Genomic DNA, 14,564 nt, shown 5'->3' on the forward strand with positions numbered 1-14,564 from the left:
AAGTGATGTACATCCATTTATTATTATTATTATTATTATTATTATTATTATTATTATTATTATTATTATTATTTACGTAGTTGAATGATCGTATTGTGTGTGAGGTTATGTCATGAAACATGTGTTGAACATAGACATTGATATCAGTTCCGTTAATTTAAATACCTCTAAATTAATATTATAATTTATTCGTGCCCGTATATAAATTGTAATTCATAATTGTGGAACACACTGTAACCTCAAGAATGGTAATAGGTGACGAGAACGATGGAGAGTATTCCGTACATTACAATCAATGGATTACGCACTCGAGAATTTTCACGAAGGTAGGGTGGTTTTATTAAATTTATTTTTTAGCTTTCTAGAAGCCTGGCCAGGCACATATATACATAAAGGGACGATCTTGACGGTGAAGTTAGTCATTGACAGAGAGTTGTTGGAAGTTACTTGTTGTTCAGTAGAGTTATGGCTTAGCAAAGTTATGCTTGTGATCACGGATGCGACATGCTTGTAAGCAGTCAACTGTTTCATCTGTGTTTTCAACTGTTGTAATCTCCATGTGCCGCGATGGGCAGTTGTTTTGTCAACATGGCGGTTTGTGATGTGAGCGTTTTGTTTGTGCCAACAGCGGTTAAGGTTGTGTGTGTTTAATTTGTAGGTAAATGTAAATAATATAATTGTACCAACTGACAGCATCTCGTGTGCGTCTTTGTGGATACGTTAAAGGCGGCCAAGTGTCGTGAATCAAGTTCTGCACTACTGCAGCCCCAGCCGAGCACATCTACAGCCTTCCAGCTGATGGATGTGGACAACTGATCATCCTGGTCTGAGGTTTTTGTACTGAAAATAGATACATTTGTTTAGAATTGATTAATAATTTGTCAACAATAATATGCATCTGACATCTGTAACAATCATTGTTTGAGACGTAATGCAGTTGATTTCACGTTATTGTTTACTAGTAAATATAGTCTATATGTAAACTAGCTGCAGCACCCGTCGTTAAGGGGACAATAAGTATGCGCGAAGTTACCCAACTCCCCAGCTACTTTCCACTGTTATTCAGGCAGGCTGTTTTACTCGGGACATAGCAGTAATTCCGTCTATCGGAGATGAGTGGCAACAGAAGAGACAAATCACATTACAGTAGTGGCCAATGTAATGTTACTGTTGCTCAGTTTTAAGAGCTTTCGATATTATATGCCTTCACATTTACTTTTCTTCCGACTCTGTGATATTAGGGCACTTAATGTAAAGGCAGTCCTTCCTCCTTTCATGACTCTCTCTTGTCTTATTCTTCCAGCGATCGTTCCTTTACAACATTTTTCTCTTTTTTAATGATCATCTCACAATTTTTCTTGCTGATGTTGACCAACGACCACGGGGTTTTACACCTTAAGACAATTATGACAAAAACTATCGCCAGTTAACATGATTGAACAATATTTCCATGTTAGCAATGCTCGGCGTTGATATCGACTAAGCAATGAAAGCATAAATTCATGATTCTATTATCATAGTCGGTGCGGTAAAACTGTATAAGACATAAATGATCGGAAATTTAACTATATATAACTTTATAGTTATGTAGTATTCATCGACAGGACCATTAATAACATAGATATATGAGAATTAAATTTTAGGCCTTCCCTTAAACTATCATTTCAATCCGCGTGAATAAAATTATTTATAGCCTAGATTGTAGTGCCTTATTCCCCAACTTTACATACAGATTTTCATTAAATTCTCTTCAGCCATTCTCTCGTGCTGCGCGTACGTACGTACATACATACATACATACATACATACATACATACATACATACATACATACATACATAGACCTACATACATACACACAGACAGACAGACAGACAGACAGAGATGACAGAAAATTGCAAAAGTTCATTTCCTTGTTACTGAAGACGTGGCCGATACAGAAAGACCATTACTTTTAAATTCTGAGCAATGTGCAGACAAAACTGTTATTTTATATAAATATATGTATATAGATTAAATCATGGAACATAATAATAGTATCAGTTAATCCATAACATTAGTGCTAGTTACAACGTTAGTGTTACTTATCATTATTGTAAATAGTGTCCACCTCCGTAGCGTAACGGTTAGCAATATTAGTTGACGTCCTCGGGGGTCCGGGTTCGATTCCCTGTTCTTCCAGGAATTTAAGAATGGCAGGAGGGTTGGTATGTGGTTATTTATTTATTTATCGTGTCAGAAGTACAAAGTAAGAGAGACAAAAATTAAACAAAGAAATTTTAAACATTGGTTGACCAAAAATTGGCCACGACAAGCGCATTCGGAGTTGCCCGCATTAGATCTTTAATGGTACAAGTGGCTGGAGAAGATGGACACAGTAGAAGATGTTCGTTAGTCTGCTTAGTACCACACTTGCAGTAAACTGTCTCCACAGGAAGGCCCCATTTCTGTAGGTTGGTCTTGCATCTCGTGGTACTGGAGCGTAATCGATTGAGAGCCTTCCATGTTGTCCACTTTTCAGAATGTCCAGGAGGAAGTTCTTCCTTTGGAACCATCCATTCTCTCAAATGTTGACATTTTTCCCGCCACATTGAGATTCTTGCTTGTTGTGGAGTTCCTTTAAGAGCTTCAGTGGTTGTCAAGAAGCTCTTTCTTGATTTCAACCTAGGATGTGCTGTTTGACAGGCATACAAAGGATGGGCTTCCATAGTCATAGCGTTTCTTTTCTCATGCCTAGCAGCAATCTCACGTCGGATTTCAGGTGGTGCTATACCAGCGAGACAGTGGACTTCATCTATGGGAGTAGGTCTTAAACAACCTGTGATAATAGGTTGGAATGGTACATGCAGCTCACCTCCATTGGGGGTGTGTCTGAAAAGAGCTGCACCACCTCGGGTTGAGGACACGAGTTTAATTATTGTACACTGACTGACAGAGCAAATGCAACACCAAGAAGGAGTGGTCAGAACTTTATGCCAATTGCAGGGTAGACTGACGTCACTGAGGTATGCTCATGATGTGAAATGCGCCGCTGTGCTGCGCACGTAGCGAACGATAAATGGGACACGGCGTTGGCGAATGGCCCACTTCGTACCGTGATTTCTCAGCCGACAGTCATTGTAGAACGTGTTGTCGTGTGCCACAGGACACGTGTATAGCTAAGAATGCCAGGCCGCCGTCAACGGAGGCATTTCCAGCAGACAGACGACTTTACGAGGGGTATGGTGATCGGGCTGAGAAGGGCAGGTTGGTCGCTACGTCAAATCGCAGCCGATACCTATAGGGATGTGTCCACGGTGCAGCGCCTGTGGCGAAGATGGTTGGCGCAGGGACATGTGGCACGTGCGAGGGGTCCAGGCGCAGCCCGAGTGACGTCAGCACGCGACGATCGGCGCATCCGCCGCCAAGCGGTTCTTCAGCATGTGCAAGACACCCTGGCTGTTCCAATATCGACCAGAACAATTTCCCGTCGATTGGTTGAAGGAGGCCTGCACTCCCGGCGTCCGCTCAGAAGACTACCATTGACTCCACAGCATAGACGTGCACGCCTGGCATGGTGCCGGGCTAGAGCGACTTGGATGAGGGAATGGCGGAACGTCGTGTTCTCCGATGAGTCACGCTTCTGTTCTGTCAGTGATAGTCACCGCAGACGAGTGTGGCGTCGGCGTGGAGAAAGGTCAAATCTGGCAGTAACTGTGGAGCGCCCTACCGCTAGACAACGCGGCATCATGGTTTGGGGCGCTATTGCGTATGATTCCACGTCACCTCTAGTGCATATTCAAGGCACGTTAAATGCCAACCGCTACGTGCAGCATGTGCTGCGGCCGGTGGCACTCCCGTACCTTCAGGGGCTGCCCAATGCTCTGTTTCAGCAGGATAATGCCCGCCCACACACTGCTCGCATCTCCCAACAGGCTCTACGAGGTGTACAGATGCTTCCGTGGCCAGCGTACTCTCCGGATCTCTCACCAATCGAACACGTGTGGGATCTCATTGGACGCCGTTTGCAAACTCTGCCCCAGCCTCGTACGGACGACCAACTGTGGCAAATGGTTGACAGAGAATGGAGAACCATCCCTCAGGACACCATCCGCACTCTTATTGACTCTGTACCTCGACGTGTTTCTGCGTGCATCGCCGCTCGCGGTGGTCCTACATCCTACTGAGTCGATGCCGTGCGCATTGTGTAACCTGCATATCGGTTTGAAATAAACATCAATTATTCGTCCGTGCCGTCTCTGTTTTTTTCCCCAACTTTCATCCCTTTCGAACCACTCCTTCTTGGTGTTGCATTTGCTCTGTCAGTCAGTGTAAATAGCAAGTATTATGTTTGTTGAATGGTTTCCATTGATTAATCAGTTATGTATAAGGAATTACGTTTAAACTGTTGAATGTTTAACTCTTAGCTACGTCTTTGTCATGAGGAATCCCTCATAGATTTCAAAATTATTGACTGAGACACATTTTTAATTACTGTATTAAGTTGGCTTTAATATAATATAGTATACTGGACATATTATAAACGACCCTTGTAGTTATTAATAAAATTTTCATGTAAGCTTTGTCTTTTTGGCAACCTCCAAATGGGGGAGGCAATTTGTTTTAAAATGTATTTTCAGCTTCTTCTATCTGCTTCGCGTAATTTGTTTTCTGTTATATTGTTGTTTAAAAAATTATGTCTTAGAATATAACTAGTCTGCCTAATGCAATCGTAGCTAGTCTTCCATTATGGACGTATAAAATAAATAAACAACTAGAAGTTACATAACTTTATTTCCCGTTTATTTTGTGTTACCTTCAGTTAGTGAATTACAGGATAGTGAACCGACAGGGAAGAATCGCATTAGATTCTAATAGCTCCTACGTTCAATAAACCCGTCAGACACCCTTATATTTACCTATACTATGTACATATTCTATGTTGTAAATTATCGTCTTTCTACAGATTGCTTACCAGCACAGCCTTAATCGGGTTCGCCACTGATGTCTACTTAAACGGAATACAATTCCTGTACATGACTTTCGGCTTTACTCTGGCTGCAATATGCTTGGTGTATGCTTTCCTCCCAGTGATGCATGGTCTGCAGCTTACATCTATCTATGAGGTAAGCCCCACGTATTTAATAACACAACACACTTTTATCGATGTTCTGTCTGTAAGCCCAGCCTCCCTCCCTATATCAGCTGAGTCTAACATTGTTTCAACTTGAGATGGAAGATGTTCGGTTCGAACCCCAATGTCCGCAGCCCCCTGAAAATGGTTTACCATTTTCAGCTTAATTAAGGTCACGGTCAGTGCCTTATCCCATCATCTGTGTTAGGCCCGGTTTCACAGTATACGCTTAAGCCTTGGACCGGGCCTAAGCGGGAGCTTAAACTCTGGACGAGTTTCACAGTGGGGAGTGCAAGTGGTAAGCCGAGCTTATCTGTGACTGGTTAAGCTGTATGAAACTGAGGTTTAAGCTAAGGATTCAGATCAGATGGTAGAGCGCTGGCCCTCAACATTAATAAATAACTTATATTTCTGAATATATTTCGAGGCTCAAGCGACAAAAATGTCGGTCGGTCACTTGCTTTCTTGACTTACGCTGCGTGAACTATCAACAATAGACCCCAAGTGTAAGTGTACGAATTGTAGAGCATAGAAACCTCTACAAAAAAGTTCGCGATGGTATATACCTATTTCCAACCGTTTGCCCTCTAGAAACGATGTATAACCTACAAGTCAATCAATCGTAGGCTACGGATGTAAACAAAGATGAGAATTGAATCACTGCGCATGCGCAAGCATTACCAACTTCGGAGATGTTCAGCTTAGTAAAGCTGCACATGGTCCCCCTACTGTGAAACTCGTAGTGTTTAAGCCAAAGAGTAAGCCTTGCTTAAGCGGCGTGCGTGGCTTACTAAAGCTTCGGCTTAAACTCAAACTGTGAAACCGGGCCTTAGTGTGTGTGTGTGTGTGTGTGTGTGTGTGTGTGTGTGTGTGTGTGTGTGTGTGTGTGTGTGTGTGTGTGTGTGTGTGTGTGTGTGTGTGTGCGTGTGTGTGTGTGTGTGTGTGCGTGTGCGTGTGCGTGTGCGTGTGCGTGTGTGCGCGCGTGTGTGTGTGTTGTTTGACTTTTGAGGCTTGTTTTGCTTCCTTAGAGTACGGTTTTTTTCTTCTCAGGAACCTGTGTGGGTGACTATGGTATGAATAGTTGATTGGGTGGATTTGTTGCAGAAGGATGGGAAATTAGTGGGGAGGAATGCCTATGGTTTGAGTTTGTGAATCAGTTTGTGTGATTTGAAAGGATTTATCTTCCACAATCTGGGGTGGCTTGGAATGATTTCATGTTGTACGTGGAGTAGTTTGAACAGAGAAGTCATTAGTTGGAGGGGAGGGGTGTCTGTTTGAGTATTCTTGGGTCTTCCTTCTGGTTTGCTCCCTGAGGGTGGGGGACGCAGACGAAGAATACACCTACGATATCCCCTGCCTGTCGTAAGAGGCGACTAAAAGGGGCGACCAAGGGAACATTGTATTAGAACCATGAAACTACTTGTGATTATTAACACCAGGCAGGGAACACCATGGGTGGCTCTTACTTGCGCGTAGTACCACTATGTTAGGTACAAAATATGTTTGTGATTAGTAGCAATAGAGTGCGTTGCCGGCTTTTACAGTATCTATGATTAGTACCACTTTAGGAGCGACACCATGGTTCTGGCTTGCCTGTGATTAGTACCCACTATATGAGGAACACCACAGGATAGCGCGAGTCCCTGTGGTTAGTACACGTATGGAATGAACACCATAGGTCTGCGATACCTGTAAATGGCACCGCAAGGTGCGAAACACCATAGGTCTGTATTCCATGTGGCAATTTCATTACCTGTGCGCAGTACCATACTGTGTGGAATACCGCGAGTATACGCTACTTTTAATTAGTACCGCAACATGACAAATACCATGGTTCTACTTTCCTAGCAATAAGTACCATTATGAGGGGCCGATGACTTGGATTTTGGACCCGTTTAGACTGCAAGTATCATCGATTCAGGATTGTGCTATAGAAGCAGTGCCTTGGTCAGTAATAATATTGTTTTACGTCAGTTTCTGTGAATGTGAGGCATTGCGGGTTGGATCCGCTGATGGTTTTACATTCATATCCATCCATTCATTCTTCGTCCTCACGTTTCGAATTCTGGGCAGTGGAGGATTTTGGACTTTTAAATTTGTCATTCCATTTCGTCTCATTTCGTGCCATCAAGGGCCGATGACCTAGATGTTAGGCCCCTTTAAACAACAATCATCATCATCATCATCACCTTTTGGTTTGGTTGATGTAGCTTGAGCACGGGCTTCTTGAGGGATTGGAGAGGCTTGAATGCGGGCATATCACATCCATGACCCCTCCACCCCTCACTTACAATACTTTGTTACAATTGCCTTAAACTAGACCATCATGCAGCTAGCTGCAACAGGTGTCGTGGTCTTCACCACCACCCTGAATGCAAGGTGCCTTGGGACCAGGCGAGATGCTCAAACTGCCACAGTAGTCACGCTGCCTTGTTTCCTCGCTGTCGGTTCTTCAAGAATGAAATTAAAATGAAATACCGCAAACATGCACATCTTAATAATAATAATAATAATAATAATAATAATAATAATAATAATAATAATAATAATAATAATTGTACCGGTTGGTACACCTCTACGCCGCACATTTGAATTTTCCACCTTCCTGGAGAAACCCTGAACTTTAACAACTGAAATAACTCTACTGGTTATCAGAAGATGTCACTATGTGTTTTTGATTTGCTTTTGTTTTTCATTGATCAAGAAGTGTGGATATTCTCTAACAGATGTCTCTACCGAAAACTTTGATAATGCACTCTGGTGTAAAGGAATGAACTTTCTTGGAGAAATTTTGTATTCCTAAGTTTTGTCTTTGCTAAATTTTGTTCTGTCATTTGTGGGTTGGCAATATTAATCCTTTCTTTCCGCCTGTTTTGAAAGTAGCCCACCTATCACAGGTTTCTTCTTCATTTTTTGACGTGTAAATTTTAACCGACCAATAAAAGGTTGTGGGTGTGGCTGTTTCATTCAGGAAAGGTCTCGAATCTTCCACGAGGGTATACAACTGCTGATTTTCTTGTCTCCGGGCGACTCGAATAACATGTAGCTCAGTGTGTGAATATGTAGCAGGGGGCGGGAAGTGCCTCGTTCTTCAGGCAGTAGCTCTTCAACAAGGTAATGGCCGTTTAACATCTTTTCTTGCTAGCTCAGCAGTTTAACCTGCGGGGCAGGTTCGAAACCTTTAATATTGTTACAACCGCTCTACTACATCTTACCTTCTGCCTTCTGTCGCATTCTACCGTCCATCTGCTTGCTCGCCCAGCTGTTCACTGACTGGCCTGTTCTCCGGCACTGTTGCTGCTCCCTCGTTGTGACGTCACACCTACGTATTTTTCATCGAGTAACTTCTCGAATCTCTTCACCACGTATATAAGCAAGCTATTCCTTAATTTCCCCGGTCAGACATTGAGTTGGAAAACAACACGAGTGGAGAGAGCGGAACTGTTCGCTAGCGGCTGGCCCGTTGCGACGTTTTACCTACTTTTAATTTGTGAATAGCTGCATTGTTTATCAACAGACTGGGTGAGCAAAATGTTACAACTTTTTATATCTTTCGTGGTTTATATCAAGATTTGAACTTTGAATGTTAAATTATTTGGTGGCTTCATGGTCTCCATTCTAACTGAGTCCTTCAGACTGATACCTTTATCTATCTCATACACCAAAATAAACTGTGCTTGGACAAGTGATAGAAGTGTTGCCACATCCTGGACTTTTTCTACAGGCCCGAGTGGTCGCTTACATTGCCAACGTGATAGCGTTTAAGCAGCCTGGAAGGATTTCCCCCCCCCCCCCTCCTTTTCCTCTTTTCTTCCCTTCTCACTCAGTTTTCTTTTTCTTTCCCTTTTTTTCTTTTCCGGTATTGAATGGAAAAAATTTTGCCTCCCGACGTGCTTTAATTCTCTTGCCCTCTTTTGGGTTTCAAATGAAGATTGTAAGGGTGGCCTTAAATCATTATTTTCAGATATACTAATGTACCCCCCCCACTTTTAATTCTTAACCAATATGTTTTTTTTTAAAAAGGTAGTAGTAAATTTAAATAGGTGCTAATTCTGGTTTTTTTTCTGTCGAACTCTGGTCTTGGGCTTTTCTTGAAAATCATAATCGTTATTCCCAAGAATTCTTAATTATTATTCATATTGATTGTATTTTGGTTGTCAAACGGACTGAGCCCTTGCTAAATGTTTGTAATTCCCATTCTTTGTTTGTTATACACTGCCTATTCTAGTCATTTGAAGTTTAAATACAATTTGTTTTAAATCAATTCACTTTTCTTACATTTAGTTCGTTGTATGTTCTCTCTCACTCTTTACCTTTTCCTTCTTTTTTTTTTTTTTTTTTTTTTTTTTTTTTTTTTTTTTTGAACATTGTACTTACCACGGACAGCCCTCTCGGTTAGCCCGCCGTGGCGTCCACTGGCTCTGCTGATTGATGAATAATAAGTCTGATATACTAGGTTTGACTCAACGAGGCATCAAGCGCATGCCTTTCCGTGGTCCGACAAGTCACCACCAGTGAAATAACATTTGCTTGCTTCTAGCGTTATGGTGTCCGAATGATTACCGTTTGACGATCTTTGATGTTGTGGGTCGACCATCCTATCATTATCTATGTCAAGTTTTTCGTCCTTTTAGCCATTTGTATGAACATAATATTTATTAGCACCCCACATTGACAAATACGCCACAATATGTAAACCATAACTTAAAAAATGTAATCCTTCCTATCTGGTAAAACTTCATTTATCTTGAACAGTAATTCGGGGATAGAGAGTGCCTTTCCCTCTCGAGCTCCCCTTCATTTTTGAATTTGAGGTGACTACGTTTTCGTAATCGTTTTTCTCTTCCTTCTTAATGTGTTAAATTTATTCTGTAGGCTAGTCACCTCCATTGATTGGGATTAGCCCCTGTATTATCGGCCGAGTGCCTCTTAGGTTTTAAAATGTGTATTTAGGAGTGCTAATTCATGCCTCCATTCCTTTTGCGTTTTGGGCCGTTCTTATTAACCTAGTATTTGTCCACTAAGGCCCAGGTGGAGTGGGTACAGGTTACCCCTGTTTATTTGTAGGTGTGCCTTAAGGGCGGTTAAGTGTAGAGTCCGTTTATAGCCTCTTAATAGGCTTGAAAGATTGAGTGCCGGTCGGCTCTTTTGGGTATTTTGAAGGGTGCCTCGGGGAGCCGTGATATTTTGATTGCTGGGAGCTGGTGCTCCGTGTGATTGGGAGCGTTCTGCCCTTTGGTATTTTGTGGTTGTGAACTGAGAGCTCAAGGATTGACGAATTTGGGCTCGTAGTCCAGAATTTGTAAAGACCTCCTTATCTTGTGCTTTCTTTTGTAAAGTTGCATTGTACCTGATTTTCTTTGTTATTTCACCTAGTGAAAATTGTTAAATGTTGTTATCTGTTGAAAATATAACCTTTATTTAAATTTTAAATTCATCTTTAAAACTTGTAGTTAGTCCCATTCCAGCCCGCACCTTCTTTCACCTCTGCTGTTCCACAGATACCTTGGAATAATAATAATAATAATAATAATAATAATAATAATAATAATAATAATAATAATAATAATAATAATAACTCAACAACATATGGATTCACTATCAAAAATAAGCAAAGAACAATCTACAAAATTTCACATGTGCTGTATATGGATGATCTGAAACTGTATGCTGCATCACAAAGACAACTTGAACACCTTGTTTCAATTACCCACAAATTCTCCACAGACATCTGCTGCATGAAATTTGGACTCGATAAATGTGCTACTCAGACAATTAGGAGGGGCTCTTTCTCGGCACAGGGCATCCACTCTGAAGCAACAGATATCTCACCACTGACAACAAATGAAACATATCGATATCTTGGATATAACCAATCAGCCAGGATTCAACACAAGAACACAAAACAGGCATTGAGACTGACATATATTGAACGAATGAGACGAATCGTACGTTCTAAGCTCACAGGAAAAAGCATTGTTAAGGCCATCAACACGTTTGCTATACCTGTTCTCACATACTCATTTGGAGTCATAAAGTGGACTACAACGGAGTTGAAGGATCTTCAAACGAAAGTGAATGTGTTACTGACAAAACACAACATGCATCATCCAAAATCAGCCTCAGAAAGACTCACTCTGCCTCGTTCTGATGGTGGCCGTGGACTAATAGACCATGAGAAATTACACAATGAACAAATTACATCACTAAAGTGCTACTTCAAACATAAATCCGAAACCTCAGCCCTACATAGTGCAATGGTTGTGGCAGATAACGGTTTTACAGCCCTCAATATGAACACCCCGGCTTAACTTACAATGCCATTCTCCACAAATGAGGAAAAGATCGTTGTATGGAAAAAGAAACCTCTTCATGGGTGGTATCCAAATGAGTTAAATCAGCCATATATCGACAAACAAGCGTCGCATGAGTGGCTGACACATTCGGATATATACCCAGAAACAGAGGGCCTCATGTTCGCCATACAAGATCAAGTCATTGCCACAAGGAACTACAGAAAGCATATACTACATGATCCGTCTGACTATTCAGATCTGTGCCGACGATGTAATACATCTCCAGAAACCATCCAGCACATAACCTCAGGTTGTCAATTAATGGCAAACACAGACTACAAGTACAGACACGACCAAATTGCAAAAATCATCACCAGAAATTAGCCCGACAAAGTAACCTAATCCATTGTACCACGGCACATTGGAAGTACAAACCCCAATCACTCTTGGAAAGTGAACATTACAAAATTTACTGGGATAGAAGTATTATCACTGATAAAACTATTACCTGCAATAGACCAGACATGACTTTTGTAGATAAAAACAAGAAAATCTGCTTCATAATTGACATACTCACAATACTCACAACCTTCAATCAACACATACAGAGAAGATTTCCAAATACACCGATCTGGCCACAGAGATAAAAACCATGTGGAAACTCAACAATGCTATCATAATTCCAGTAGTGATTGGATGTAATGGTATTATACCAAAGACACTACACAGGAGCATTGAAGCCCTTAATCTCCACCCTCTCACTTACAGAGAATTACAAAAAGCAGCAATACTGACCACTTGCCATATAGTAAGAAAGTTTATTGGTATGAACCATCCACCATACACAGAGGACTAATGAAAATCGTCCACTAATAATTATGGCCGTTTATATATAGTAAATATCTCATAAATACACTGACTGACAGAGCAAATGCAACACCAAGAAGGAGTGGTTCGAAAGGGATGAAAGTTGGGAAAAAAACAGAGACGGCACGGACGAATAATTGATGTTTATTTCAAACCGATATGCAGGTTACACAATGCGCACGGCATCGACTCAGTAGGATGTTGGACCACCGCGAGCGGCGATGCACGCAGAAACACGTCGAGGTACAGAGTCAATAAGAGTGCGGATGGTGTCCTGAGGGATGGTTCTCCATTCTCTGTCAACCATTTGCCACAGTTGGTCGTCCGTACGAGGCAGGGGCAGAGTTTGCAAACGGCGTCCAATGAGATCCCACACGTGTTCGATTGGTGAGAGATCCGGAGAGTACGCTGGCCACGGAAGCATCTGTACACCTCGTAGAGCCTGTTGAGAGATGCGAGCAGTGTGTGGGCGGGCATTATCCTGCTGAAACAGAGCATTGGGCAGCCCCTGAATGTACGGGAGTGCCACCGGCCGCAGCACATGCTGCACGTAGCGGTGGGCATTTAACGTGCCTTGAATACGCACTAGAGGTGACGTGGAATCATACGCAATAGCGCCCCAAACCATGATGCCGCGTTGTCTAGCGGTAGGGCACTCCACAGTTACTGCCGGATTTGACCTTTCTCCACGCCGACGCCACACTCGTCTGCGGTGACTATCACTGACAGAACAGAAGCGTGACTCATCGGAGAACACGACGTTCCGCCATTCCCTCATCCAAGTCGCTCTAGCCCGGCACCATGCCAGGCGTGCACGTTTATGCTGTGGAGTCAATGGTAGTCTTCTGAGCGGACGCCGGGAGTGCAGGCCTCCTTCAACCAATCGACGGGAAATTGTTCTGGTCGATATTGGAACAGCCAGGGTGTCTTGCACATGCTGAAGAACCGCTTGGCGGCGGATGCGCCGATCGTCGCGTGCTGACGTCACTCGGGCTGCGCCTGGACCCCTCGCACGTGCCACATGTCCCTGCGCCAACCATCTTCGCCACAGGCGCTGCACCGTGGACACATCCCTATAGGTATCGGCTGCGATTTGACGAAGCGACCAACCTGCCCTTCTCAGCCCGATCACCATACCCCTCGTAAAGTCGTCTGTCTGCTGGAAATGCCTCCGTTGACGGCGGCCTGGCATTCTTAGCTATACACGTGTCCTGTGGCACACGACAACACGTTCTACAATGACTGTCGGCTGAGAAATCACGGTACGAAGTGGGCCATTCGCCAACGCCGTGTCCCATTTATCGTTCGCTACGTGCGCAGCACAGCGGCGCATTTCACATCATCAGCATACCTCAGTGACGTCAGTCTACCCTGCAATTGGCATAAAGTTCTGACCACTCCTTCTTGGTGTTGCATTTGCTCTGTCAGTCAGTGTATCTGTCAAGTCTATTTGTCAACAATGTTAAGTATATGCCGATATGTATGAATCATATGTGCGTATGTACCAAATAGTACTTCTTCCATGTACATTGTACCGAAGAAACTCATAAACCCAATTGTAAAGTTGTGAATTATATAATAATAATAATAATAATAATAATAATAATAATAATAATAATAATAATAATAATAATAATAATAATAATAATAATAATATTTTTCGTCCAATCAAGTGGACATCCTCAGATTCTATTTAAATAGGGCTGTGATGAGATACAGAACGCAGTTTGCAAATGGAGGTCACTGCTATGGGATCATCGATTTCCTTCGCTTTCCTTCCAACTTTGATCTACTTTGATCACCCCAACACAGACGATGAGGTAGGGGAGTGATCACAACCTTAATTAAGGTTTGTGTTATTGACCTTTATTTAAGGAGAAAATGGCCCTTAAAAATTTAAAAGCTCGACTAACTCCATGGCGCAATATTCCTGATGGGCCTTGGTCTACCAACCGATCGCTGGTCAGCTCGGAGGTGCCACGTGATCAGCGCGACGTATCCTTTCGGTCGTTATCCTTGGCTTTGTAGACAGAGATCGCCATCTCACCGTCAGATAGCTCCTCAGTTGTAATTACATAGGCCGAGTGGACCTCAAACCAGCCCTCGGATCCAGGATTAAAAAAAAAAAATTACCTGCTTCGGGTAAGAGGTGGGCACGCGCCCGTGGGGTTGGTGTAACAGCACCTCACACATGTTGGCAATGTGAGTGTGAAAATTTGTAGCACCGCCGGTCTAATAATAATAATAATAATAATAATAATAATAATAATAATAATAATAATAATAATC

At 42.5% G+C, this 14,564-nt stretch overlaps 1 protein-coding gene across 2 annotated transcripts in view; it reads left to right on the top strand.

The window, feature by feature from the left end:
* Positions 1 to 14,564, top strand: part of LOC136876357 (sodium-coupled monocarboxylate transporter 1) — a 176,744-nt gene that overhangs the window by 72,493 nt on the left and 89,687 nt on the right. For both annotated transcript variants that reach the window (XR_010860577.2, XM_067150234.2), the window contains exon 2: positions 4,945 to 5,104. Coding sequence is in view for 1 of the 2 variants with exons in the window: in XM_067150234.2 (XP_067006335.2) it covers positions 4,945 to 5,104 (160 nt within the window). In the remaining variant the exon portion in view is untranslated. The remainder of the gene's footprint in view (positions 1 to 4,944; positions 5,105 to 14,564) is intronic.

This window comes from Anabrus simplex, chromosome 6 (genome assembly GCF_040414725.1).
Source record: "Anabrus simplex isolate iqAnaSimp1 chromosome 6, ASM4041472v1, whole genome shotgun sequence".
NCBI lineage: Eukaryota > Metazoa > Arthropoda > Insecta > Orthoptera > Tettigoniidae > Anabrus > Anabrus simplex.